Genomic DNA, 26,614 nt, shown 5'->3' on the forward strand with positions numbered 1-26,614 from the left:
GAATTGCCAAAATAATGAAAGCCTACTTCTGAGTCCCAACTTCTGTTAAACACTCCTAAGTCTTGCTTTAAGTAGTTATGTTAGCCTGGTTCTCCCTTGGAAAGCACACATTTAGCTTGCCCATGCAGATACACCCAATTCCCAGCAATATCCCTGACACATTCATTGACACTCGGCATGCCGTTCATTTCTTCTCCTGTCTCTGGAAAAAGGGGATAATTGCATTTGCCAGTTACCACTCAGGAATGCTGTCAGAGTTAATGAAACTATGTTTTTAAAAGGCCTCTTTGGGAGTAATATGCCACATAAATCACAGTCCCCTATTAAAGTGGTTCTTTTAGTGCTTATTTATTTAGTAGTTGCCTAGAACACTGATATTTCTTCCTAGATAGTTCATATTGATTGTTGGATGCCTTAGTACTCAGGACCAAACAGATTTTTTAATTTTTTAAATTTTTTCCTGTGTTGGGTCTTCGTTTCTGTGCGCGGGCTTTCTCTAGTTGCGGCGAGCGGGGGCCACTCTTCGTCGCGGCGCGCGGGCCTCTCACCATTGCGGCTTCTCGTTGCGGAGCACAGGCTCCAGACGCGCAGGCTCAGTAGCTGTGGCTCACGGGCCCAGTTGCTCCGTGGCATGTGGGACCCTCCCAGACCAGGGCCCAAACCTGTGTCCCCTGCATTAGCAGGCAGATTCTCAACCACTGCACCACCAGGGAAGCCCCAAACAGAATTTTTGTATCTATAACCTTCTGATGAGAATTAAACTTGATACCTTTGCTTTCTGCTTTTGGAAGTATTCAAGTTGATTATCTCTATCAACATGTCCAGGCCGTTCCTAGCCAAATACCAGTGCATATTTGAGTTAATAGGTAAAACTACTGCATCCTTGTAGTAGTTGAACATATTGGTATTTTTCTGTCTCATATTATCTGGTATTTTAAGAATTGAATCTCAGTATTTAAAAATCTCACAGTTTTCATGAAGCGTCCATAACTCTACCACCTGAGTCTCAGGTCGGTTGCTCCAAATTAGCCATTCCTTATATGGGATGATAAACCGTCTAAGAATTGAATGGTCTGAATTTTTAAATTCTAGTAACTGTCTATAAATGTACTGTCCAATAGTTACTAGCCACAGAAAATAAAAATTTCAGTCCCTCAGTTCCAGTAGCTTGCAACTCAATTGCCCAATAGATCATGTGGCCCATGGCTACTGTCTTGGGCAGGAGAGTAATAGAACATTTTCACATCACAGAAAGTCCTACTGGACAGTGCTGGTCTATAAAATTTGTATCTTAAGACTAATGTATTTAGCTGGAAGATTTTTAACTCTCTGCTATTCCCTTTCACACCTGTCTTAGGTTCCCCCCCCCATACTATAATGAAAAATTTTAATTGTTTGGGCCTTAAAAACAGTCTCACCTCCAAGGCCACGATTTGAACACAAAGTCTGAGGAAAATGACATGTGGAATTGCCATCTGGAGGTTGGTGCAGTGGCAGATCCAGCCATTTCTGAGAAATTGTCTGGGTTTGGAGTTACTCCCAGAACTCTGATTTAGCAGTTCCTAAGCTTATAGCAAGTCTGAAAGGAACACAAATCTGTTTTGTATATACAAATAAATCCTCATATGCTGCATGCCATTCTCAGCCTGCCAGTTTCATCTGGCTGCTCCAGAAAATATAATTCAATAACACATTAGTTAACCTGCATGCAGGGAATGGGGCATTCTGATTATTGAAATGTTCTGGTTGAGTGACTAACCTGATTTTTGCAGAAAAACTGCCGAGGCGAGGGATTTTCTGTCCAAGATGTTGTGCCACTGTAATTCTCTCTTGCAGATGATCACGGCTGCATTGCTTCTCTCCTCCAGAACTCAGAAATACATCTCTTTGCTAAAAACTTTCAAATATGCAATTGCTACACTCTCAAAGAGACCTCAAAAATAGATCAATAATGGTGTTCCAGATAATCTTAGAAAAAAGAGTAAACTTAGAAGGAAAAGTAATATCTTTGCCCAAATGTTACACAGTTGTAACACTCAAGAGTTCCTAACAACAGGGCAACTTCTTCAAATAGTATAACTTCAAAATATTAATTCAGATATTTCATTTTCTTTAGTAATAAATACTTAAAGGTGCTTACTAGATGTTAGGCAATGCTGCAAGGGCTTTGTAAGTATTAATTCATTTAATTTTTATAACCACCTTAAAATTAGGTATCAGGTTATTGTATTCATTTTCAAGATGAAGAAACTGGCACAGAGAGTTAGGGATGGGCCAAGCTGATCTATCTGAATGCTCACTGGTACAAGAAGTTGTAGCGTCAATGAAGGAATAACTAGGTTTATGAGAGGGTGCCCAGCTGAGTTAGGTGGCTCCTACCTTCCCCCCTTCCCCGTCCCAAATATTAGAAGAGTAGAGTTGAGGGGCCAGTATACAGAAAAGTGAAGAGGGACTCTGGCAATGCTCAATTAGGCCCAAAGTAAAAAATGGGAGTTAAGAAAGGCTTTTCTTAATTTTTACTTAAGTAATTCTTACCTGTAATGTGTAAGGTTGTTAGGGATATATATAATTCATTCTATTTTAATAGATTTGTCTCTCAAAGGCAATTAATTTTTTTTTCCAGTTTAGCCAATATATATTGAGCAATGGGCTAGCACTGGAAGGGATGAAAGCAACACAGAATTGACTAAGACGTCATTGTGATCCTTGATGGCTTCCCAATTTAACTGGGAAAACAGCCAAACGGAAACCAATAATCGTGTAAAATATGTTATGAAACACATATGCTGCAAGGGAGGGTACAAAGTGCTGAAAGAGCATAGAAGAAAGAATGGTCAGTTTTGACTTGGGAAATCAAAGTATGTTTCAGAGAGGAGTAGCTTTTGAGATCCAGCTTCAGAGATGAGTAAGAATTCAGGCAAAAAGGGGGAGGAAATTGGAAAGCATAGTTGTGAAACCCATACATCTCAAAGATTTTGACGAGTACTGTAATGGTAAGAAGCCCTTAGTGGTGAAATAATGAATGGCAGTGTGTGTGTGTGTGTGTGTGTGTGTGTGTGTGTGTGTGTGTGTGAGAGAGAGAGAAAGAGGGGGCGGGGGGCGGGGGGAAAGTGTGGAAGAAGAGAATGAGCCTAAGGAAGGTTTTAAAGATTAAATGAGTTAACATTTTCAGACTACCCAGCAAATAGCAGATATTGGATTCAAGAATTTCTACATCTCATTTCATTGTATTTCACACCAAGGAATTTTTTGCCAAGTTTATTTTAACATTTAAGTAAAAGCCAATAAACAAATACTAGAAAAATCCAGTTTCACTTTCAAATGTGTTTTTCCAGAGTCCAGAAAATATTTTGAACTTCAGAGTGGGATAAAGTGTGAAAAGTAAGACTAAATTTCTAAAAATGTTTTATTTGGGAAAACCTTAGATAAATCCTTGTCAGAGCTAAAATGTTGGAACACTACCAATCCCCTCAACCAGAAAAAAATAAAATAGAATAAAAACATTGAAAATATGAGGAATGAATAACTAATCAAAGTAAAAGGAAAAGATTTTTTTTGCCTAGAGAGGTTTCATTGAGGTTTTTTTGATGTTCTTATTAGCTACAGAATAGAGTATAAGTTTTACATTTAAAATATTACTTTATAGTTGTATCAATTATGAATTTCTAAGTTTGCATTTTCTCTTATTTTCATCTTTGCTAATTTAATATCATGTTAATATGCCTCAGACAACCTTAGCAAGGGTGACTACAACAATTTTTTTAAACTTATGTTTAGTAGCCCAAAGGACCGTCTTCTTAACTATACTTTTGTCTTTTCTGGCAGATGACATTTGATCCAGAAATCTTCTTCAATGTTTTACTGCCACCAATTATATTTCATGCCGGATATAGCCTAAAGAAGGTAAATATACAGTGATTGTTTTCTTCTTTTATCATTAAGTAGAGAATTTTGCCAGCAGTAATGAAAAAGATTATTTTATTTTATGGGTTTACCTATCTGGTAAGAATATCATTATCTTAGATCATATATGATACAGATTCAAATCTGACATGCTTAGAATTCTTCTAAATCCTGCTATGTCCAATATACTGACCAATAGCCACGTGCCATTGAAATGTGACTGGTCTGAACGGTGTGCTTTTTCTCTTTTGTTTGTTTTTTTAACTTTTATTTATTTATTTATTTTTTAAATATTTGGGGCTTTTTAATCAGTCGTTTTTCTACAGTTGTCACAGTTTATTTTATTTTATTTATTTATTTTTGGCTGCATTGGGTCTTCATTGCTGTGCACGGGCTTTCTCTAGTTGTGCCAAGCAGGGGCTACTCTTCACTGAGGTGTGCGGGCTTCTCATTGTGGTGGCCTCTCCTGTTGTGGAGCACGGGCTCTAGGCACGCGGGCTTCAGTAGCTGTGGTGCTTGGACTCAGTAATTGTGGCGCCCGGGCTTAGTTGCTCCGTGGCATGTGGAATCTTCCCAGACCAGGGCTCGAACCCATGTCCCCTGCATTGGCAAGCTGATTCTTAACCACTGCACCACCAGGGGAGCCCCTGAAGATGTGCTTTAAGTGTACAATATGCAATGGATTTTACAGACTCAGTATCAAAAAATAATGTAAATTATTTCAATATTGTTTTATATTGGTTTCATATAGAAATGATAATGTTTGAATATATTGGGTTAAATAAAACATTTTATTATCAGCATTCATTTTACTTTTTAAAAACTTATTTAAATGTGGCTACTAGAAAAATTTTAAATGACATATATGGTTTACATTATATTTCTACTGGGCAATATTATTCTAGATGATTATAACCAGAGAGTTTGCTGTTAATTACATTGAGTTTACCCATCACCCATTGGGTGAAAACTTAAGATTGCTTTGCTAATACTCAGCTGTTGATGCTCATAGAGGAAAAAGTCCGGTTCTGCAGTTTCTATGCACTTGCAAAACATTACTTAGGTGCAGCCTGAATGCTCACATTTCCTAAATTAGTAATTCACATCAAAGTTTAGGTGCTAGCATCCCCAGTGCTGCAGAGTGAGGTTCTGGCCTGAATGAGTTTTGAGATGCAGAGGTAGTGCAGCTGCTTTTCTGCTGCCCACCACCCACTCCAGAGATTCCTAGGGCTCTCCTCCTTTGGCCTGTGGGCTCCAGCAGCCTTTGCTTTTTCAGCACAGACCTGATTTTCTTGTGCACTCCAGGCTTCCTCTTTCTGTCATTTCTGGCTCCTCAGATGCCACTTACAGAACTGGAAGGGAGTTTTCCCAAGCAAGCATTTGAAAAGATTTAGAAAGCTAGACTTATTCCACTCATCCTTCCTCATCCTCAGCCCCAAGACTAGGCATCGTTTTGTGTGATTCATTAGAATAAACTGTTGTAGGTGATTAAGGTTTTGTTTCATCACATTCAGAAGAACTGTAAATCAGAGATCCAATAAAAGTCAAAAGACAACTTAAATCTTTTAGAATAGTATATTCAAAGTGCTAAAGGGATTTCAGTGACAACAAAACTTCTGAAAAACTCTGTCTTCCTTTAATCATCCCAGAATCCTGCATGGCCATCGCCCAGTCCCTTCCCTGTCTCTCGGGTCCAGCCAGTTCTGGCAGTAGTTTCTCTCATCTCTACCCTGTCACCTTCCAGGTGTATTTTTTCCCCTATTTTGTGGAAACCTCTGTCCTTGGCTGTGTAAATCAGTTAAGCCTTATTTGTACAATAAGGCCAGGAACTGATGCTCCAAAAACAAAATTTGCCTAAACAGTGAGGGAAGGGTGGGGCAATTTATTGCATTTATTTTTATTTCCTGTTAACACTAAGAAGAAAAATGCTGATGTACTATATAAAATGTATCTCTTTCTCCCCAGAGACACTTTTTTCAGAACTTAGGATCTATTTTAACATATGCCTTCTTGGGAACTGCCATCTCCTGTATCGTCATAGGGTAAGTGACATTCGGAGCTCAAGTTCCAGAAGGCTGTAGGGCCGGTGCTCTGGAAATGTGGGAGGAATCTCACACTTCCTGGACTCACGCTGACTGGGTGAATTGTCTATTTTTTTCTGTATATCGCCTCTTTACACATTTTTCTGACTCAATTCCAAGGCTCGCATGTCTTCTGACAAACACAAGTCTTCAAATCAAAGCAAGCTAGAACTAGACCGTTGGATTGTCTCTGTGAGTTTTGAACTTCTGACTTAGGGAATGTGGATAATTTGGTTTGAGTTATATGAAGCACGTTGCCTTTTTTGGCTTAAATAACACAGATACGCACATCGCATTCGTTTTCCTACTCCTTGGCAGAACCTTACCTATAGTTGCTAGGAGTGGAATAGTAACTATACGTTAAGGGTTTTCTTTGTAAGGGAAAGTTTACAAGAGAGCAGTCTGAGACAGTCACCTCTAAATACCAGCAGAGTTGTTTACGGCTGGGATACACTGTAGAACGCAGACTTGTTTTTTTCTCATTATATTTTTTATGCTGCTAAGCCCCGAGTCTAACCGTACGGACTCCAGCTTGCAGCTCATCATAGAGCAGAATGTGGTACAAAATGGAGAAGCCAATCCAATTCACTTACAATCCTATCCAGTACGTTAAATCTCCACTGCAGAAAACACGTACAGCTGCTATGACTACGATGGCGTGGATGTCTTAAATTGTCGATACAGCCAGTTCTGCCCTGGAATTTTACTCTATACAGCTGTTATATCCCTAACACAAGAAACTGAGGCTAAAAACACACATTAGTCACTCATCCAGCCTTTTCCTTATGAAATGTTTAGTGTGTGTCACTGGAAGGCTAAGGAGCTAACGTTACTTGGACCTGAAAGTGGGGAGCGGGAGGGGGGGTTATTTTGAATCCTCTGTTAAGTTTTTATTGATTCAAGCCTAGAACAACTCAGGCTACATTATATGAAAATGTCCAGCATGGTTAAGGCGGTGAGGAAGCTGAAGATTTTAGCACCTGAAGGTGGAGGCTTGCAGAGATGTAGACTGGGGAGCCTTATAAAATCTGGACAACTAAGAGATCTATCAACTGTTTGTGACTGAGAGTCACAGTGGATTTGATCTTTCTCAAAGCTTGTTCAAGGGGGGGCTTCTCTGTTCTGTGGGTATGCCGTAGCTAAATATCCAAATTTCAAAGCTGGCGAGGGCCTCAGAGAGCTGTGTAATTAAAACCCCTCCTTCTGAAGATGAAGAATGTAACATCTTGAAAGGCTAATTAATTGTTTCAGTCTCACCATCTGTGAGAAGTAGGACCTTGGTCAGGACAAAATTCAGAACTTCTGCTCTTGATCCAGTAGGTCTTTCCATCACCCCCCTCTTCATTTAGCAATTTATCTTGAATTTCTATACATACCTAATATTATTCCTATACATTGACACAAGACTCTGAGATGTGTGGACTCTACAAATGGTTAGCAGTTTATAGCAAGATTGATCTTTAGCAGTTCTATAATATGGAAATCTGAGATTTACAATAGATGCAAATTCTAAACTTGTGGACAATGCTGTCAAATTATGGCATAATCAGTTTCACTATTACTCTGTTTCCTTTGCATAACTGATTTTAAGTATACATAAGTGTATACATTTATACAATATGCTTTACTATTATTAACAATCTATACATCTATTTTTAAAGCACAATAATGTATAGTGTGTGCGTGTGTGTGTGTATATGCTTGCACTTGCGCGTTGTATATAATTGACTTGTTCTTAAAAATTTCAGTTCAAGAGAGCTAGTGATATGTATTTACTGGAGTTGAGAAGCTCTTCTAATTGATTTTTAAGGCTGCGAACAATAATTTATAATGAAAAGTGATTTGAATAAAAAGTACAGCCCTGGCAAAACTTTTAGAACCATGTTCCTTGTTTGAACAACAGAAACATGTAGTGTGCCTTCCTAATGTGGGTCATTAGGTTAAAGTGCAGAAGGGTTAGATAGTTTAAAGATTTTAGGATCTTATCCAGCAAGGTAAGGGAAACCGTTGAAGAGCTTTAGCTTGAACGTGACAAGGTCAGATTTATTCTTTAGGAAGGACATTCTGGTGGCCATGTGAAGTGGGAAAAAGGCAGCAAGGGGACTATTTTAGAGGCAATTTCCAGGCTAGGTTGGAAGTGATGAGGGCCTAGTCTTAGGCAGTGGCAGTAAAGGTGGATATGGAGCTATCAGCTTGTTGAAATCTTGAGAGAATGAGGTCATCTGGGGCAAGTATGTGGAGTGAGAAAGGAAGGTACTTATGCAATAGCACTATTTGAAGAAAGGAAGAGGTGCCCACGAAGGACTAAGTACTGGGCCCAAGAAACAGGAAGCAAACCAGCAGGGAATGTATCTGGAAGTTAAAGGAAAAGGTAGATGGAGGGTGGACAGTGTCTAACACAGGAGAGGTCAAGGGGGATAGGCGTAGGTCCATTGGATTCAACCCCTAGGAAATGATGGGCGACTCCACACTTATGCTCTGGGCAGAAATAGAGGAAGAGTATTGGTAGGTTCAGTTGTTTGGGGTACTGTACAATGAGAAACAATCATTTATTTTTATGCTGCTTTCCAGATACAATCAGAAATTTTGAAAGAAAGGCACACACTTAAATTCAGACCAAACTGACACTTTCATAATTTGGTGACTCCTGTTGTGAGTCACTCAAACTTACACTTAAGTCTTAGAAAATGAACAGTTATATTTTCTGCTAAATTAATGGTGGTAAGAACAACGCAACGAACATTTATTCAGTGCTTAATATGTACCATGCCCTTTTTAAAAGTACTTTACATGGATTATTTCATTTAATCCTCCAAATAATCCTATTAAGTAGATACTGTTATTACCCTCATTTAACAGTTGAGACAGCTGAGGTTCAGAGAGAATAACACAGTGTAAGTAATAGGGCTGGTATTAGTAACCAAAGAGTTTGGCTCCAGAGTCAAATTCTTAATGCCAAAAAATGTGCTTTACTTCTATGTATTGGTATCACTAAAAAATAGCATTTAGAATATTAAACTAAAGAAAAAATGGTGTAAATCAGTCAATATTTACTAACATGCCCCTTATTTCTTCATTTATCCCCTTAAAAGTTCTCACAGACGTGAGAGATTTTTATTAGGGAACCCTAACTAAAAGAAATCCACATTTTTAAGGGGAAGAAGGGGGAGGCCTGAGCTTTTGCAGTTCTGTTTACACTTGCATAAAATGGGCAAGAGGAGGGATTCAGGACAGTCAGTTAGATTGGACTCTAAGAATAATTTTATAAAGGAGGCAGATTCTGGGTAGTCATTTAGTGAAGAGGGATGAGGTAGTTGGATTTTCCATACTCTCAAGTGCATTAGTCCTGGTGGGTATGCGGAATATTGTGCAAGTTTCCAAGTTAGAGAGTAAGTCTCACTGAGCAATGTAAGAGAATGTGGGAACTAAAATACTGGAGAGTCAACTGACAGATGGCCATGAAGCCCAGGATCAGAAATATATTATATTTTTATTTTTATTGTTTAAACTTTTTTATTTTATTTCTTTATTTTTGGCTGCACTGGGTCTTCATTGCTGCATGCGGGCTTTCTCCAGTTGCAGCGAGCGGGGGTTACTCTTTGTTGCGGTGCACGGGCTTCTCATTGTGGTGGCTTCTCTTGTTGCAGAGCATGGGCTCTAGGCACACGGGCTTCAGTAGTTGTGGCACGCGGGCTCAGTAGTTGTGGCTCGTGGGCTGTAGAGCGCAGGCTCAGTAGTTGTGGCGCACGGGCTTAGTTACTCTGTGGCACGTGGGATCTTCCTGGACCAGGGCTCAAACCCATGCCCCCTGCATTGGCAGGTGGATTCTTAACCACTGCACCACCAGGGAGGCCCCAGGATCAGAAATTTATGAGAATGTGAAGGTCACAAAGAGTGATTTTGGAATATGAATGAAAACTCAGCTAGTGGGTCATGGTCTTCTGTAGGTAAGCACTGTAATCAAACTACAGGTTGGTTTTAGAGCTGGATTCAGAGGCTTTACTAATTTAGATCATTGGGTCCATTTAAATGAAAGAGTTCTTAACCTTTATTAACTTCATTTTGTTTCAAAAATTAGATGTAAATCATCTTTCATATTACATGGGAAATTTTAACAGTATCCTCCTGGCAATAAAGTCAAAGAAACCTTTAACCATTTTTTTATAGGATGGATTGTTCTTAAAGGATCAAACCATCTTTTCTAGTTTTCTCCCCCATTTTATCACTTAAGAAATATTTTAAATACATATCTGTTTTTAAATAAAACCCATGTGTTTGAATTATTTTGCTATTCATCTCCTTCATCTTTGGGGACTATTCCTTTATCTTTGACTCCATGTTTCCACTCTATGGCCACACAGATGTGTCATCACAATGACAACCTACCTAATGCTTACTGTCAGCACATACATTTTTGTTCTAAAAACTCATTAGTACCCATGAAGTGCTTCTTCTTCAAGAGCAATGAAAATGATACCCTTTTAGCTTCTCTGTTAATGAGGAATTAAAACAAATGCCAGTTTCAAAAATATTTGGAAAAAAGGGACATGGAAGACTTCCCTGGTGGTGCAGTGGTTAAGAATCCGCCTGCCAATGCAGGGGACACGAGCTCGAGCCCTGGTCTGGGAAGATCCCACATGCTGCAGAGCAACTAAGCCCACGAGCCACATCTATTGAGCCTCCACTCTAGAGCCCGTGAGCCACAACTACTGAGCCTGTGGCGTGCCACAACTACTGAAGCCCGCATGCCTAGAGCCCACGCTTACAACAAGAGAAGCCACCACAGTGAGAAGCCCGTGCGCTGCAACGAAGAGTAGCCCCCGCTCTCCGCAACTAGAGAAAGCCCGCACACAGCAACAGAGACCCAACACAGCCAAAAATAAATAAATAAATAATAATTTAAATGAGAAGCCCGTGCGCTGCAACGAAGAGTAGCCCCCGCTCTCCGCAACTAGAGAAAGCCCGCACACAGCAACAGAGACCCAACACAGCCAAAAATAAATAAATAAATAATAATTTAGAAAGAAAGAAAGGGGACATGGATCTAAATGATGAAGAATGGGCTGTTAATGTTAAAACTAGCTCACTTTTTCATTGTAAAACAGTTATACTCCTATAAAGATGTTAAAAAATTTTTCTGTGGTATGCGGGCCTCCCTCTGCTGTGGCCTCTCCCGTTGCGGAGCACAGGCTCCGGACGCGCAGGCTCAGCGGCCATGGCCCACGGGCCCAGCCGCTCCGCGGCACGTGGGATCCTCCCAGACCGGGGCACGAACCCGGTTCCCCTGCATCGGCAGGCGGACGCGCAACCACTGCGCCACCAGGGAAGCCCTAGCTCACTTTTTAAATCACATCCCATGTGCCACACACTGACCTATGCTTCTATCTCATTTTATTCTCATGATGCCCCTATGAGACAGGTACTATTATTATCCTTATTTTACATACAAGGATGCTGAGGTTGAGACTTGCTCAAGGTTACGCAGTAAGTAAATGGTATTAAATGGCATAGCCAGTCTGACTTTAGAACAGATACACTTAGAATCTCCTTGTCCTCCTCCTCCTCCTAAGATGATGCGTTACATTTCCTGTAGTGTTTTGCAATTAATAACTATATATGCCAGACAAACCAAGTCCTCAATAATTTCAGATTCTTGTATTTATCATTATGGCTAGCAATTATGAAAAATCTGAATGTTTAAGAATGAGCTGTGAATGTAATTGCAAAGTAGAAATGGAACCTGTCTTTTCTTACTGGAGGTAGTTGGAGGGATGGGATGAATCCATTTTACTTGCTTAGAATTGCTGGACCCTGCATAACTCACTCTGGAAAACTTGGATTCAGAAATGTGAGGTTGTTTATATTATTCATATCAACATTCCTCAGGAATGTTGATTTTCCTGCTGGGCTCCTTGATACACCACAGAAGCATGCCTGACACTGCCCTCTTGTGTCATCGTGCCTGATGAGCTGGGGACCTGTAGGTCTAAGTGCCCGTGGCGCTGGTTCTGGAGTCGCTGTTGCTCTGTCCTTAAATGGGATAATGTATGCTGAGGTTCAGTAGTCTCAAAAGGCTGACTCCTAAACCTGGAAGAAGGAACAAGTGTCTAGAACCAAAACCTGAAGAGGTTTAGTCCATAGATGGAGGCCGAGTGATACCTCAGTGCCTTAAACTCTTAACACTGGAAAGAGAATGACTTAGAGCAGTTCTTCATTCCTAATCCAGTTCTTAATCCAGGAAACACAGACCCTTAAATGGTTCATAAAAGGACTTCAGGGTGGGGTATTCAACCCCCTTAAATCTTCCACGAATTTTTCATGGGAGAGAGTCTGCATAGATTTCACTGTTTCATCAGCTTTGCTAAGAGATTGAAGTTGACAAAGAACAAGTATGTTTTTCAAGAGCCTAAGCAAAGAGAGGGTTGAGAAAGGGAGGATTTCACATATCTCCATATTTAATTAGAACTCAAGAATTCTCTAGACTGCATTCAGTGTGGCCATAAAGTCTGGAAATATGCATGCTATTATCATGTACTATAATGTAATAACAATAAACTAGCTATTACGTATTTGTCCATGATCCCAGACTTGGTGGCCATTCTGTATCCATGCCTAAGAGTGGAAGTGCCAGGTGGTAGGGTCTGCAAAATACTACTCATTTTTACAAAATAATGCAGAATCATTTCCAAAGCACTTGTACCAATTTTTCCTCTTAATTTTTGGCAATCTAATAGGTGTGAAGTGAAATTATACTGTGGTCTTTATTTGTATTTCTCTGATTGTTAATGAAGTTGATTATATTTTCATATGATACATCACCAAACTTTTTGTCCATTTTTCTAATGAGTTGTTTTACCATATTTTCATTAATTTGCCTGATTTCTTTGTATGTTCTGCATGGTAGTCTGTATTCAGTTACATATGCCACAAATATTTTCTCCCAGTTTGTGTCTTGTGCGTTTACTTTTCCATGATGTCTCTTAATGAGCAGAATTTCTTAAATTTAATGTAGTTAAATTTATTATTTTTTCTTTTATGGTTAATGTTTTTGTATTTTATTTAAAAAAATCCTTCCCTACCCCAGAATCAGAAAGACATTTTCTTCTGAAGTGTTTTAAAATTTTGCCTTTTGCAGTAAGTCCATTTTCCGGAATCGATTTTTGTGTATAATATGAAGTAGACATCCAATTAAATTTTTCTTTCTCAAAGGGACAGCCAATTATTCTAACATCATTTACTGTCTAGTCCCACTTTTCCTCAGTATCTACAGTTCCTCCTGTACTATGTATTGTGGTTTCTGTTTCTAGACCATTAATTCTTATTGGTCTCTAATCTATCCCTGTACAAATACCACACTGTCCTAATTATGATGGCTTCATAATAAGTCTTTATATCTTAAAAAGAAACTCTTCTTCATGAGTACCTTGTCTATTATTATTTCTTTACTCTTGAATATAAATTTATTCCAATGTATATATTTATGAGTATATAATTTTAACATTTATTAGTACATTCTTATATACTTTGTACATATTTGTATAACTTATAACTCTATTTCTGAGTGTTTTCCTTAGGGACCCCCTTGTACATGTGCACCATGCATAAAAATATTTGTAGCAATTTAATATAATAATATATATATTATCATATATAGTTATATATATTATTAATATATATATTATATGATAGCAAAAACTTGTAAACAACTCATATTTCATTAAAAGGAGAAAAGAGAAATAAATGTATTTAATATTATACAGCAGTGAAAAGCAATGAAATAAAATTGCTAATGACAATAGAGGTGAATCTTGGAAACATAAGGTAAGATCAATAAATCAAGTCCCGTAAGACCTTTTTTATAATGTTCATAAATGACCAAGATTAAACAATGTTGCATAAGCATACATGCATATAGGTGAGAATGCATATATGCATATGTGTAGTAAATAAGGGAATTAACACAAAATTCAGCCAAGTGGTAATTTCTGGGCAACAGGGAAAAGAGTGGAATGGAAAGAAACATGTAGAAGAAATAAGGTATTGGTAATATTCTGGCTTATGGGTTGGAGTGGGTTTCCAGGTATTCAATATACTACTATAATTTATAACTTGCATATATCTTCTATATATTCTCTTGCATGTGTCAATTGTATTAAAAAGAAAATAAAAGGGAAAACAAGTTGAAGGAGCTATTTAATAGATTTATAAATATAAGCAGCTTGATTACATTGCTTACTTCCATTTCTGGGAAACTCAAGACTCTTCTATTGTTTCTCTTTGTGTGTGTTTTAATAGGAGCAACTCTGGTTGGCAGGCAGTAGCAGAGATGCAAAGGTGCCAAGAGCGTATTTGCCAGTATCCCCTGGTTAATTCTTATCAACCACAAAGCCCTCTATTTTTCCTCTCTCTTCCCTTATCTATCTTCACCTCCTCTCTTCTTTCTCCCCACTCTCTTCCCCTCCATCCCAACCGTGTTTTTCTCACTGTCCCCTGAGACTCTGTCTGGGCTGCTGCTCTCTCCATTTTCAGTAGGCTGCAACACAGCAGAGCTCAGGAGGCTATGTTGAGTCAGCCTAGAATGCCCCATGCCTCCTCAGTGCATTCATTTACTCTCTAGATACGGAGCTGGCACAGTAATAGCTGTCACTGGTGTCAAAGAGAAAAATAAATATGCTGCTGCCCTGACACAGCCAAATGAGAAAAAAATAATCTCTAATCTGTCAAGTACAGCCCGAGCTGCTTAGCAGTGTGGTTTCTCATATCCATATCACAGCAGGCATGGGCTGTATTTCTGGCAGCAAAGAGGAGAGTGAAGTTTATGAGGAAAAGAAACAAAAGGTAGGGAGGGAGGGACTGTGAACATCAGAGATGTAGTTTGGAGGTAAAGGAGGTGAAGCCGTCAGAGCGCCATATGGGTCTATGCATTAGTTACTACTTTACTCCTTCTAATCACAGCCTTGAAGATGTCGGGAATAAGAATGACAGCACAGGACAGAGAAAAGCAAACAAATTCTGAAAGATTCAAAAAGGAGAGCAAATAAAACCTAACTCCAAATTAGGAAGAGAAATGCTGAAAATCATGTAGAAGGAACAAAATATGTGAGATTGTCGACATGGAAAAAGAGAAATATATAATAATTTTAAAAGTATAAAAATAATTGTAACAATCTATTCTGAAAAAGAATTTACCTGATAAGTCTTATTATTAAATAATGTATTCTAAAGATTCTAACTGTGGGATTCCTTTTAAATGAAATATTCAAGTCTTGGAATTACCTAGTTTATCTTCATTCTTCATTACCCTTGGGCACAAAGTCAAACATTTTTCTCAATTTGACCAAAATCTGATGGAGAAGATTTAAATGTGGCTCCACTTCTACATGCACACACACACACCACAACCCTTGCAGATAAAAGGTAAAAAAAAATAAGGGAAATATATCAGTTATCTGTTGCTGTGTAACAAACCACTCCCCAAACTTAGTGGCTTAAAACAGCTATTTTATTAGTTCGCAATTCTGTGGCTCAACAATTTAGGTTGGACTCAGATGAGCAGTTCTGTGGTTCTCATCTGAGGTCATTCATGTGACCACAGTCATCTGGGGCTTGACAGGGATTGGGTGGTCTAACAGGGGCTCACTCAAATGTCTGGTGGCTGATTCTGATTATTAGCTGGTTGGTCTGGGGACTCAGTTCTGTTCCATGTAACCTCTCACCCGCCAGTAGGCTAGCCCTGGCTTTTTTTCCATGGTGGTCTCAGGGCAGCATTCCAAGATGATGAGAACCAAAGTGCAAAACTCTTAAGGCTCAGTCCCAGAAGTCTTGCAATATCACTTTCACTGCATTGTATTGGTCAAATTATCACAAGAGCAGCCAAGATTCAAGGCATGGGGAAATAGGCTCCAGCTCTTGATGCAGGATGTGATAAAGTCACATTACAAAGGGGTATGCATACAGGGATGGGAAAATTATTGTGGTCATCCTTGCAAATATTATGCCACAGGAAGGAACTATAAAATATCTTCAGAGATATCAAGGTCAGAGCTGGCATTAAAAAAATGAGACTCAAAACTTGGTGTGAAACCTATGGCTACAAAAGGAAAACATGATGGAGAATCAAGTTGACCTTAGAAAGGCTAACTCACCAGCCTTCTCTGTTAGACTTCCCGATGTTCTGAAAAGAGTAATAAGGAATCCGTACCCTGATGACTTAAGTGACTTTCAAAGAAGTATCTTATAACATTCTATGTTTGGATATAAAATTTTAGGCAAAAATATACAAAAATTCAAAGGAAATAAAGTAGAGAGCATGGCTCACTAAGATTTTATGCTACCAAAGCAAATGGCATGCGTGGAAAATTGAGCCCTGCTCAGCTAGAGTGGAGAATTATGGAAAAGTTTTATTTAATTTGAGAATTTATTCTCAAATTAAATAAAACTTTTTAATTTTTAAAAAGTGTTTCCCACCAGTGATGCGGAGAACGTGGAGGCAAAGGTGTGGCCATGTTAGCTGTAAAGGCAACAACATCCTTGCTGAGGAGGTTTCCTTCATGGCTGCACATCCCTTGCCAAGGGCTGTCATAACAAACCTGATTTGCATCCACTATTGTCTGACTGCTTGTGGTGCTTTGGGAAAGGGTGGAGCTTTGGAGATGACTAAAACTTGATCTTGGCAGCTTATTCATTTTGCGTGAACAGTTTGAGAAGAAATAAGGTTAAGGAGTTATGCCACATGACCTTTATTGTATGTTTTCAGGGCCTTGAAAATTACCTTAAAAATGGAAACCCATGAATCTTTCACTAAACTATAAGCTACATTGCCAAAACTGTCCAACTTACCTGTGTGCTCCTTCCCATTCTCCTTTTCCCCCATCCCCAGAGGTAAATCTTACGCTGAATTTTTATTTATAGTCTTTCCATGTGCTTTCAAACTTTATAAAAACAGAATTATACTTTATGTCTTCAAGCCATTTTCTTTTATCCCCCCACTCATGACTTTTCTAAGATTCATCCATGTTACGGTTTTTAGCTGTAGTTCATTCACTGTCATTGGTAACATGCAAATGTGGGAATATTCCATGCTTTACTTATTCTCTTATTGATGGAGTTGCTTCCATCTATGAATATTCTTTTTTTTATAAAGCTGCATTTATTTTTGTTTGTCTGTTTGTTTGTTGTTTTTGTTTAATTAATTAATTTATTTTTGGCTGCGTTGGGTCTTCGTTGCTGCACGCGGGCTTTCTCTAGTTGCGGCGAGCAGGGTCTACTCTTCATTTCGGTGAGCGGACTTCTCATTGCAATGGCTCCTCTTATTGCAGAGCACAGGCTCTAGGCGCACAGGCTTCAGTAGTTGTGGCATGCAGGCTCAGTAGTTGTGGTGCATGGGCTTAGTTGCTCTGAGGCATGTGGGATCTTCCCAGACCAGGGGTCGAAACTGTGTCCTCTGCATTGGCAAGCAGATTTTTAACCACTGCACCACCAGGGAAGTCCCATCTATGAATGTTCTTGTACAAGTCACCTGGGGCTCTTGTAGAAGATTCTTTAAACAATGAGCTTGAAATGGAATATGTGATACCATATTGTTTTCCAAAGTGGTATCCCTACCAGCTGGTGTGTTTCCATTGCACCACATCCTCACCAGTGCTCAGTATTGTCAGACTTCATGATCAATTTGTCTAGCCCTGTGACAGTATCACACTACTTTAATCATTGTTGTCTCCTAGTAATTAACTCAATATTTAATAGGAACAACCTTACCCTCCTCCCCACCACACACACCCTACGATATTCCTTATGAGTGTCATAGCTCTTTGGATCTTTTTCTTTTACTGTAAAAATTTTAGAATCATCTCATCAGATTCTTTGACTCACTGTGCTGGTATTTTGATTAGAATTGCATCAAATCTATAGATCAGTTTAGGGAAAACTGACATATTTATGATATTGCCTTTCTATTCTTAAAATCTGATATCTCTTTTTACTTACGTTTTCTTTGTCTTCCAATAACAGTCTTGCACAAATTTTACTCAATTTATTCCTAGGAATATTGTATTATATTATAAATGGTTTTATTTTCAACATTTCATTTTCTTAGTGTTGCAACTTAGCAGTCTTGAAAAGCAATAAAGTGGCCCACTTCTAGCTGGCCTGGAGCTTACAGTCTACAAGAGAGGCATTTATGAGGGAGTCACATAAACACACGGAAAAGCACAGTTACAGAGAGTGTGAGCAAGGAGAAGTGAATGCTGCAAAGAGATCAGAGACTTGGAGGATCTGCTTGAGGCTTGGGTCTGGAGTGATAAGAGCTCTGACAGGGTAGGTAGAGGAGCTGTGGGAGCACGCTAAGGAGGCCAGGAGAGGCTTCTGGGGAAATGACTTCTAACCTGAGATCTTACATTTATTTCAAAGGAGGAAGCCAGGAAAAGATGTGAGAGAAGACATTTCAGGCAGAGAGTATAGCACGTGGGAGGCCAGCAGCAAGGTGAAACTTTAGTTCTGGCTTTTGTCCAGGGCCAGAGTATGGACAGGAAGCAGTAGAAGATACACAGGGTGAGGGCAAAAGTTTTTCTGGGAACTTGAGACCTTGTTCTGGAGTTTGGACATAACTCTGTAGGCTGTAGAGTGCTCAACCAGAGATATGCACTTTTAAAATTTCACTCCGATTGGAATATGAAAATGGATGAGAGAAAGTCAAGGTGGGAAACAAGAGAGCAGCTAAGAGGTGATGCTACTTTAAACCTGGTGACTACTTGGTTGGATTTGAGAGCTGACTGGGAGATGGAACTGACAGGACATGGCCATTTGTCAGATCTGGAGAAATAAAGGACATCATGGGTAACTGTCAATTTTCTGGCTTCAAGCATAAGCTCACTCTGAATTTGACTGTCAAATCTAGCACAGTTTGGACCTTATGTGCTATCCCCTTCCATCCTTGTCTTATGTTCCCTAATAGAATTAACGTCTTGGTAATCATGCCCTTACTTATAGTAAAAGTCAATAACTATATTGCCAAGTGAATCAATGAATTAATGAAAAGATCTGAGAAATGTATATCCTTTGGTTGACAAAGAGGTAGTAGAAGTAACAAAAGTTTCAACAGAAGCTGGCTTTTTGGTTCATTTTTTGGGTTCTTGGCCTTGAACTGACCATTCTGCATTTACTGTCTCATTTAATCTTCACAACAAACAGCAGAGATGGATAATTTCTATTGTTCCCTTTTTGTAAGTGAGAGGTATGAAGCTCATATTGCTTAAGTAATTTTTCCAAGGCGTGACTGACTCCAGAGCTCGTATGCTAAACTCATCCTTACAACTTAAGTTGCGTCTTTGTACCTGCAGCAGCACCTGGAGTTTCTTAGAAATGCAGAGTCTTGGGCCTCATCCCAGACCTCTTGAGTCCTAATCTGCATATTAACAAAATCCCTAGGTAAATTTACTATGCTGCACTTCCAAACTGGTAGTGAGATTTAATACCTTACTTAGGGATTTAGTAAGAACAGACTATAGGAATCAAGATGATTTTAACTTGTGTTTAATTCATATTACCCAGGCGTCACTGAAACTAAACCAAATCAATTAATTTCAGAATTTATATCCACAAGATTTATATAGCTATCTGTGGCTGTGCACATATCCGAGTCAAATATTGTATGTGTGTTATGTAGAAGGTAATTGGTAGATTACTGTTAGTGGGGCACATAGAGCCATCTCACTGAGAAATGCCCAAAGTTCTGGTCTAAGGTTTTTAGCAGCATCAGTGTGGGAGGTACTCTACCTGATTTAGCAATTACGCTCTGATGTTATTAAAATGAAATGGCCCCAATAAAAGGAATAGAAGTCAGTCTTAACCACAGCTCTGAGATGCATTATTGCTCTATTTCACCCTTACTTACTAATTCCCTCTGCGTGAGAGGCAGCTATAAAGGTTTCCAATAGGTAAGCTACATTATCAACAGAATCATGAATATGAATGATGACGTCATTGTTTTAGCATCAGTGAGCAGGTTTAAACTTGAAGGTCATTGCCACTGGATGATAGGTACCTACGATCTATTTTTATATGATTCTTGACTATTTGCCCTGTGGTTACGTCTCCTTCCTCCTTGTGATTTCAACATCTATATGAATTTGACGAGCTTTTGACTGGATTTTTCTTGGCAACTCTGTTCTAGTGCTTGGTGAAGTGGATTACTCAGTCTTTTCTTCAGCTTCTCAAGGATACCATATCACTTGGTCCCCCTCTTCAGATAAGGTGTACAACTATGAGAACTATCAACTCTAATGATGATAATTGCTTTCATTTATTGAGCATTTACTTTGTGCCAGCCACTGACATGCACTTTACACACATTAAACTCATTTATTACCACAACTCTCCATTTAAAGATTTTTCTCATCATAAGAATATACATTTTCATATTCTTTACTAAAACAATTTTTAATTTTTCCTTAGAATGTTAAAAAGTTTTGCAAAATACTTTCATAAATATTCTTACTGATGGAATAGACTCTTGCTGGAATTTTGTTAATATACAGTAGAAGCTTAGGGTTCTTAAGGAAGAATGTCCACAAAGACAAAAAATGAACCCCAATGTAAACTACAGACTTTAATTAATAATAATGTATCAATATTGGATTATGGTAGATGAAACTGGAGGAGAGTGAAGGGGTATATGGGTAACTATCTTGAGATTTTGAATACTTTCTACTCAATCTTTCTGTAAACCACTCAAAAAATAGTCTATTAATTAAAAAAAGAATGTCAACTTTATAAATCTTTTACACAACCTCTTTCTTTGATAACATATAGAATATACCAGATATTTCCTATGGCCCTAGTGGTCCGATATTGGATGAAAACTAGAGGTTCTTATCCTTATCTAAACCTAGGACTGTAACTCTTTTGGGCTCATGGACTCCCAGAGTCCACTTAGCCTGTTTTAGTGGTAACACCTTAGTTGACCAGTTTGGCAATGGCCCTACTACACTTCATCTCTATCATAGTACCAGGGGTCCTAAGAATAAAAGAACTAGAAGCTGAACTCTTTATGGCTGATGGGAAACTTTCCCTCTGGTTAGCCTCCATTATATGGTGGCCACCTCCCCAATCCCTTAGAATAGGTATTATGAGGATGATGCTTTCTTAATTGCCCAAGTTAAATCATATTTCTTCTATTTTACAGAATGGATATTAGCACTCGTGAGTTTCTTGCTTCTCCTCTTTCAGTGTCCAAACTACACTATTGACAAAGTCATGATTGAATAAACCTTTTCATAAGAGTGATCATGATGTATCATCAATCCCTAATTGGCTGTGATTCACTAATCACATTTCTCAAGATCATTTTCTCCATGGCTATGATCATAATATCTTCATTATGTTTTTTGGTTGCATGTAATGTGCCAACATTTTCTTCCCTCCAAAATACTAACCATAATTTAGTCATTTGTTACTAATTGATTCTTTCTCTCTGTGTAATACCTGCCACTTCTGTTTCAAAGTTTACTTATGTGTTTAGTTTTTCCTGTTGATTTTGTATAGCTTGGCTTCTGTCACCTATCCAGGTGACCTATGGCTTCTAACATATGTATATGTATATGTATATGTATATGTATATGTATATGTATATGTAATAGATAAATTGCTTACATGATTGTGAAGGCATTGCTTTTAATTTGCAGCAAAAATATATCTATTCTAGGTCACAAATTTAAGACTTCTACAGGAATCAATAACCTGATTATTTAACAAGTTATCCACTGTGCTTCACAGGGCTAAATACAATTACAGCCTTATCCCAGCAGAGAGAAATTAAGAGTATAGGAAAAGGTAAGCATTATCCTCTAAGAGTGGAAAGTAGGTGGAGACTCATTTGGAAGAATGTAAGTGGTTATTGTGGATGGCACATGCTTTAGGAAAAAATTTTACTTTCAAATGGCCTGTTTTCATAGAAATGATACTCATGTTAGAAATATGGGCAAAGTGTACTAGTCTCGCAGTCCCTTGCCCTCCTCACAAGGTGTATTCGTTTGCATTTTACCACAACCATACCAGACAGGCAGAGGCAGAAATTATCCTACTTTATACATAAGAAAACTGGATATTAGAGAAGTTAAATTACTTTCTAAGATACTTTTTTTTCATTAGTATTTGTCAAACCTGGAAATAATATCTATTTTTTCTAATTCCTAGATCTCTTCAAATGCTTTACATCCTTGGTTAAGGGCTATCCCACTCTTGAAATCTATTCTCTTGCTGATCATTCAATACAACAAGTGCAATTTGAGACTTATAATAGACATGATAAATAATAACAGTGTATTACATACACTGCAGGTATACATATACATATATACATATGTATAATACATACACATATGTACATAATATATATATATATACAAACCTACGCACACATACACACTCACACACAGACACACCACTTTCAATTTTTAATTAATTTTTTTTTACATCTATTATTTAACTGCCTGTCAAGCCAGCAGGGTGGTTTAGGACACTGGAGGTGTAATTTCATGTCATTGCAAGAGTCCTACGTTAGAAATAGTGCTGTGTTCACAGAATTTGGAGAACTGTATTTAGTTGATCTCTAGAGGAAATTACATACACAGGGCGTGCAAGTCAACCAGCATTAACTCAGGCAATGGCAGCCCAAATTATACTTTTTAGGAGCTGTGTCTCTAATCTTAGATTCAACTGTTCTATTACTTCCACTGATGTTCAGTTTAGCTTGGCTACTTCTAATGAATAACTCTTTGTAAGGAAATCAGTTTTCCTGTTGGGAAAAAGTACAGAAGTTTCCCCAAAGGTTTTTCTCTCTTTCCTTCTAAATTTAACTAACTTTCCATATATCAGGTTAGGAAAATACAGCTATTTTTAAAGATATTTTCTTACACAGTTGCCAGATGATTTCCAACTCTCCTTTTTCTCTTCCTCCCTGCCTCCCAGATGGATACATTTACAAGGGACATAGTTAAGCACGGATATACAGTTCCAAAAAGCCGTTCTCTGACTTCATTCCTCCCATTTTGAAGAATTTCAGCATTCAGTAATAGTTATGGGATTTTTGTTTTAAAGTTTTCCAAGATGAAAGGGACTTTACTTAAACCTTGAGTTATTCATAGCTATTTAGATAAAGGTATTTTGAGCAATGTTAGTACTCTTCAGGCAATGTAGCTATGAGAACCTGTCAAGTTTTTTACAACCTTGCTGTAAGAGGAAAGGCCGTGAGCACAGTGCTACTGAGAGTGTTATCTGCAGACTGGTGCTGGTCTGTGAGCTGGGTGCTATCAGATTGGGAGGAATAACTACAAAAACTGAGAATAAGCATTTAGGAATATCCACAGTCATTTGATATCTGTTGAATTTAATAATATAATATTTGGACTTGCATTTTGTGTAATGTAAAAATACAATTTATGCAGCATTTCATTTTTATTGCATTTTACAAAAGTATCAGTGGCAATAGTTTGGAATTAATAATAATAATAATAAACTAATTGATTAATGCTCCTTCACCACAGAGAGTTTGAGAAGCAGTGCTCAAGGGGGTCAATTCAAAAATGTCCTTATGGTAGGGGTATTTCATAGAGGAAAAGAAAATGGTTAGAAGATCAATTCTAGGTTATGGTTTTAAAAAAGTTTGGTTAAAGTCCACTAGGTGGATAACTAGTTTCTCAGAACAAATCTTAATTCCATTAAAGTTCATCAGAAAATTACTTAAGCATTTTTATGAGATGACTTTTTTTCAAGGAGATTTTTAATTTAAGGTATATATAAAAATATAACTCAGATAAACTTTGAGTTTTTATTTTCTTTTATTGGAGTCAGGGAGGAAAGGGAGGCAGTTCAGTTGGATACTTGAAATCTAACTTAACTACGTTTCTTCCTGATGTAAGCTTTCCATATGGAGTAAATTTCTTTGAGGCAGCCGGACATCAAGTAACTCTGGCTATCTAGTTTTTAATAAAAATGGCTGTTTTCCAAGATGGGTCCACTAGAACTGAGATTCAGGTATGATCTCTGTGATGGGTACACCAACACCAGCCTAGTATTTTTAAGAAAGAGAGAATGGGGCCAAGGAAGAGGTGATAAAAATGCCTTTTGGTGACCTCCTTAGTCCCCCAGAGAACTAAACTAATGCATCTTTCACCAGATAGATATTCACTTCCTGAATGTTGTGAGTTGCTTCCCCAGAAGAAAATTTTTATATTGAAAATATAGCTTAGCATTCTCTTAAGTGAGTTTACAAAATTCTTATGATGGGAAATCTTCAAAATTTGCAGTCTTTCTGAAATAACAAACATATGTAGGGATAGATTTTCCTCAGTTGAAGAAACATTCCTACCATGGTGTGAAATTCATTCGTGTTGAAGGGGAAATATTGGTAAAATATTGCTTCAAAACATATAATTGAAAAGAATTCTGATCTAGAAAAATATCCCCCCCTCTCAGATTTTAAAATTTTAACATCTAATAATATTTATAAGATTTTTTGTTTTATTAATTTGAATTTTAGTCTTTTTTTTTTCCCTCCGGTTACACGGTTTTTAAAAATCCATAAGTCTGTAGGAGAAGTTATAGTTATGGGAAATAGCTTTTATTTTACATGGCATATTCCTGCTTTATCCCTTTTAAAAAAGGGGGAGAAAATAAGTAAATAATTATATATTTTAAAAATAAATAAAAGTAAAATAAAAGTGGGGAGAAAACATTACAAATTATATTCCTTAGAATGGAAGAGTTGACTTTATAATGCTCTAGAGTTTGTTTTCATCACCTGCCTTGCTGTTCAGATTTTTTCAGATGTTCACATGTTTTCTTACTAGTTTACAACTTCACTGGATAAGTCCATTAAATCACTATGAAGAAAATCTCAATAGGGGGGAATTTCCGTAACAAAATTTGGTTTGAAGAGATGGAGAAAAATTATACAATTGCCACAAAGATATAAATAAAAGATCTAATGATAATCTTTATACCTATTCCTTTTGAAGGATAGGAATAATACATAACTTGTTATTACATGTATTAAAATCTTTTCAAACTGCCATTATATTAAATAAACACATGTTTTGAGAAAGCAGAAAAGAATAGTAAATTAGTTTCTTTAATTGTGATGTTTTAGATTTAAAGAACATACATTTAAATTTTGAAGGTGATAGATTTTATTTAGAACATGATAAGGATGTGTATATTTTCTCAGTGTCCCAAGAATTTGCATGTAAACTAGATTCAGAGCAGAAAACAAATTGATAAAGCTACACCCCTTGCTTTTTAACCACTAACACCCACACAGAGTTGAAGCCAGACTTTAGCAGTGTTTAAAGGCACCATAGAGTGTTATCATAAGTTTACATTTCAAGATTATTTCAAAGTTACAATCTTTTGCCTATTGGAAAGAAAAGTTGGAACTTAAAAAAGGTCTGTTTCAATAAGCAGATGTGAAAAGCCATTTTGGTAAAATTATTTGTGAATTTCAGACTCAAGGCAAACCCTAAACATGTGAAGAATGGAGTGTGGATTATATTAAAATGGATGTTAAACAGGAGGGGGCAACTATCACCACCTAGGAAGCTGAAACTCCATTCCAAAATCAACAGAATGAAATAATTATACACAGTAAATGATACATCAGCTGTAGCTCAGCAGCCATTGGCTTTTATACTGTGCCCTCTGGTGGGAAAATTTATAAATCACAATTTTAACAGTTTCGAACTGACTCAACAAGGTTTATTATTTCTTATTTCTGGGCTTTATGTATAATCAAACTTTAGCCTAAGGGAGAATATGTACTGATTTTTGAGGCAGAGTTGCCTATGGCATCAACTAATCCAACCTCCCAGTTTTACCTGGAGATGATAAATAATTTAGTCAGGCTTAAAAAAAAAGTGAACTATTTATTATTCAGTTCTCCTTTGTCCCAGGAAAGTATTAATTATTGAATACCTCTTAAGTGCCAGACACTATATAATCGTCATTTCATTTAACCTCATTAACTCTGAATTCAGTCCAATATTTTCCTCTTCATTTCCCTGTTACCTTAACAGGTAAAACCTCATCTCCGGTCTACCCATATTTGCAAATACAGGTTTTAAATGTTATTTGCTTCCTCTCGCCTTTCAGAGAGGGCCAAGAAGGGGCGAGACCAGCAGGGTAGGCGTGGGTCGCAGGAGGTGCTGCTCTCTTTTGACTAGTGAGACCTGGGGTCCTTCACACAAGTTAGCAATGGGACCGGGAAATCCAACTCCAGGTCACCTATCTGGGGCCAGGTGGGGACAAAAGTCCATGGCAGTGGGCCACAGTGAGGCTTGTGAAGCTGAAAAAGCTGAGGAGAAAATGAACCAAGGAGGCAGGGGAGAGGAGGGTCCTGGGGTAGGGGTGGGGGATGGCTGGAACACGATGGGGCATTTTCATCCAGCCTTGGGCTTGTCCACATATGCTAGGTCAGTTTGAAAGGCTCAGAGTTGGCAAATATGTACATAATATGAACATTTTTAGAATTAGAAAATGTTGCAACAATATGTAGTTCAACTTTCGGTTTTTAAAAGACTGTCTTCTTTCCTTCTTTTTTTTTTTTTTTTTTTTTTTTCGGTATGCGGGCCTCTCACTGT

The 26,614-nt window shown here is 37.9% G+C and overlaps 1 protein-coding gene across 1 annotated transcript in view; it reads left to right on the forward strand.

Annotated features, from left to right (window-relative positions):
• Window positions 1-26,614, forward strand: part of SLC9A9 (solute carrier family 9 member A9) — a 563,642-nt gene that overhangs the window by 37,360 nt on the left and 499,668 nt on the right. The window contains exons 3-4 of the mRNA XM_024131833.3: window positions 3,826-3,903; window positions 5,869-5,945. Of these exons, the coding sequence (XP_023987601.1) occupies window positions 3,826-3,903; window positions 5,869-5,945 (155 nt within the window). The remainder of the gene's footprint in view (window positions 1-3,825; window positions 3,904-5,868; window positions 5,946-26,614) is intronic.

The sequence above is a fragment of the Physeter macrocephalus genome, chromosome 1 (genome assembly GCF_002837175.3).
Source record: "Physeter macrocephalus isolate SW-GA chromosome 1, ASM283717v5, whole genome shotgun sequence".
NCBI classification, from domain to species: domain Eukaryota; kingdom Metazoa; phylum Chordata; class Mammalia; order Artiodactyla; family Physeteridae; genus Physeter; species Physeter macrocephalus.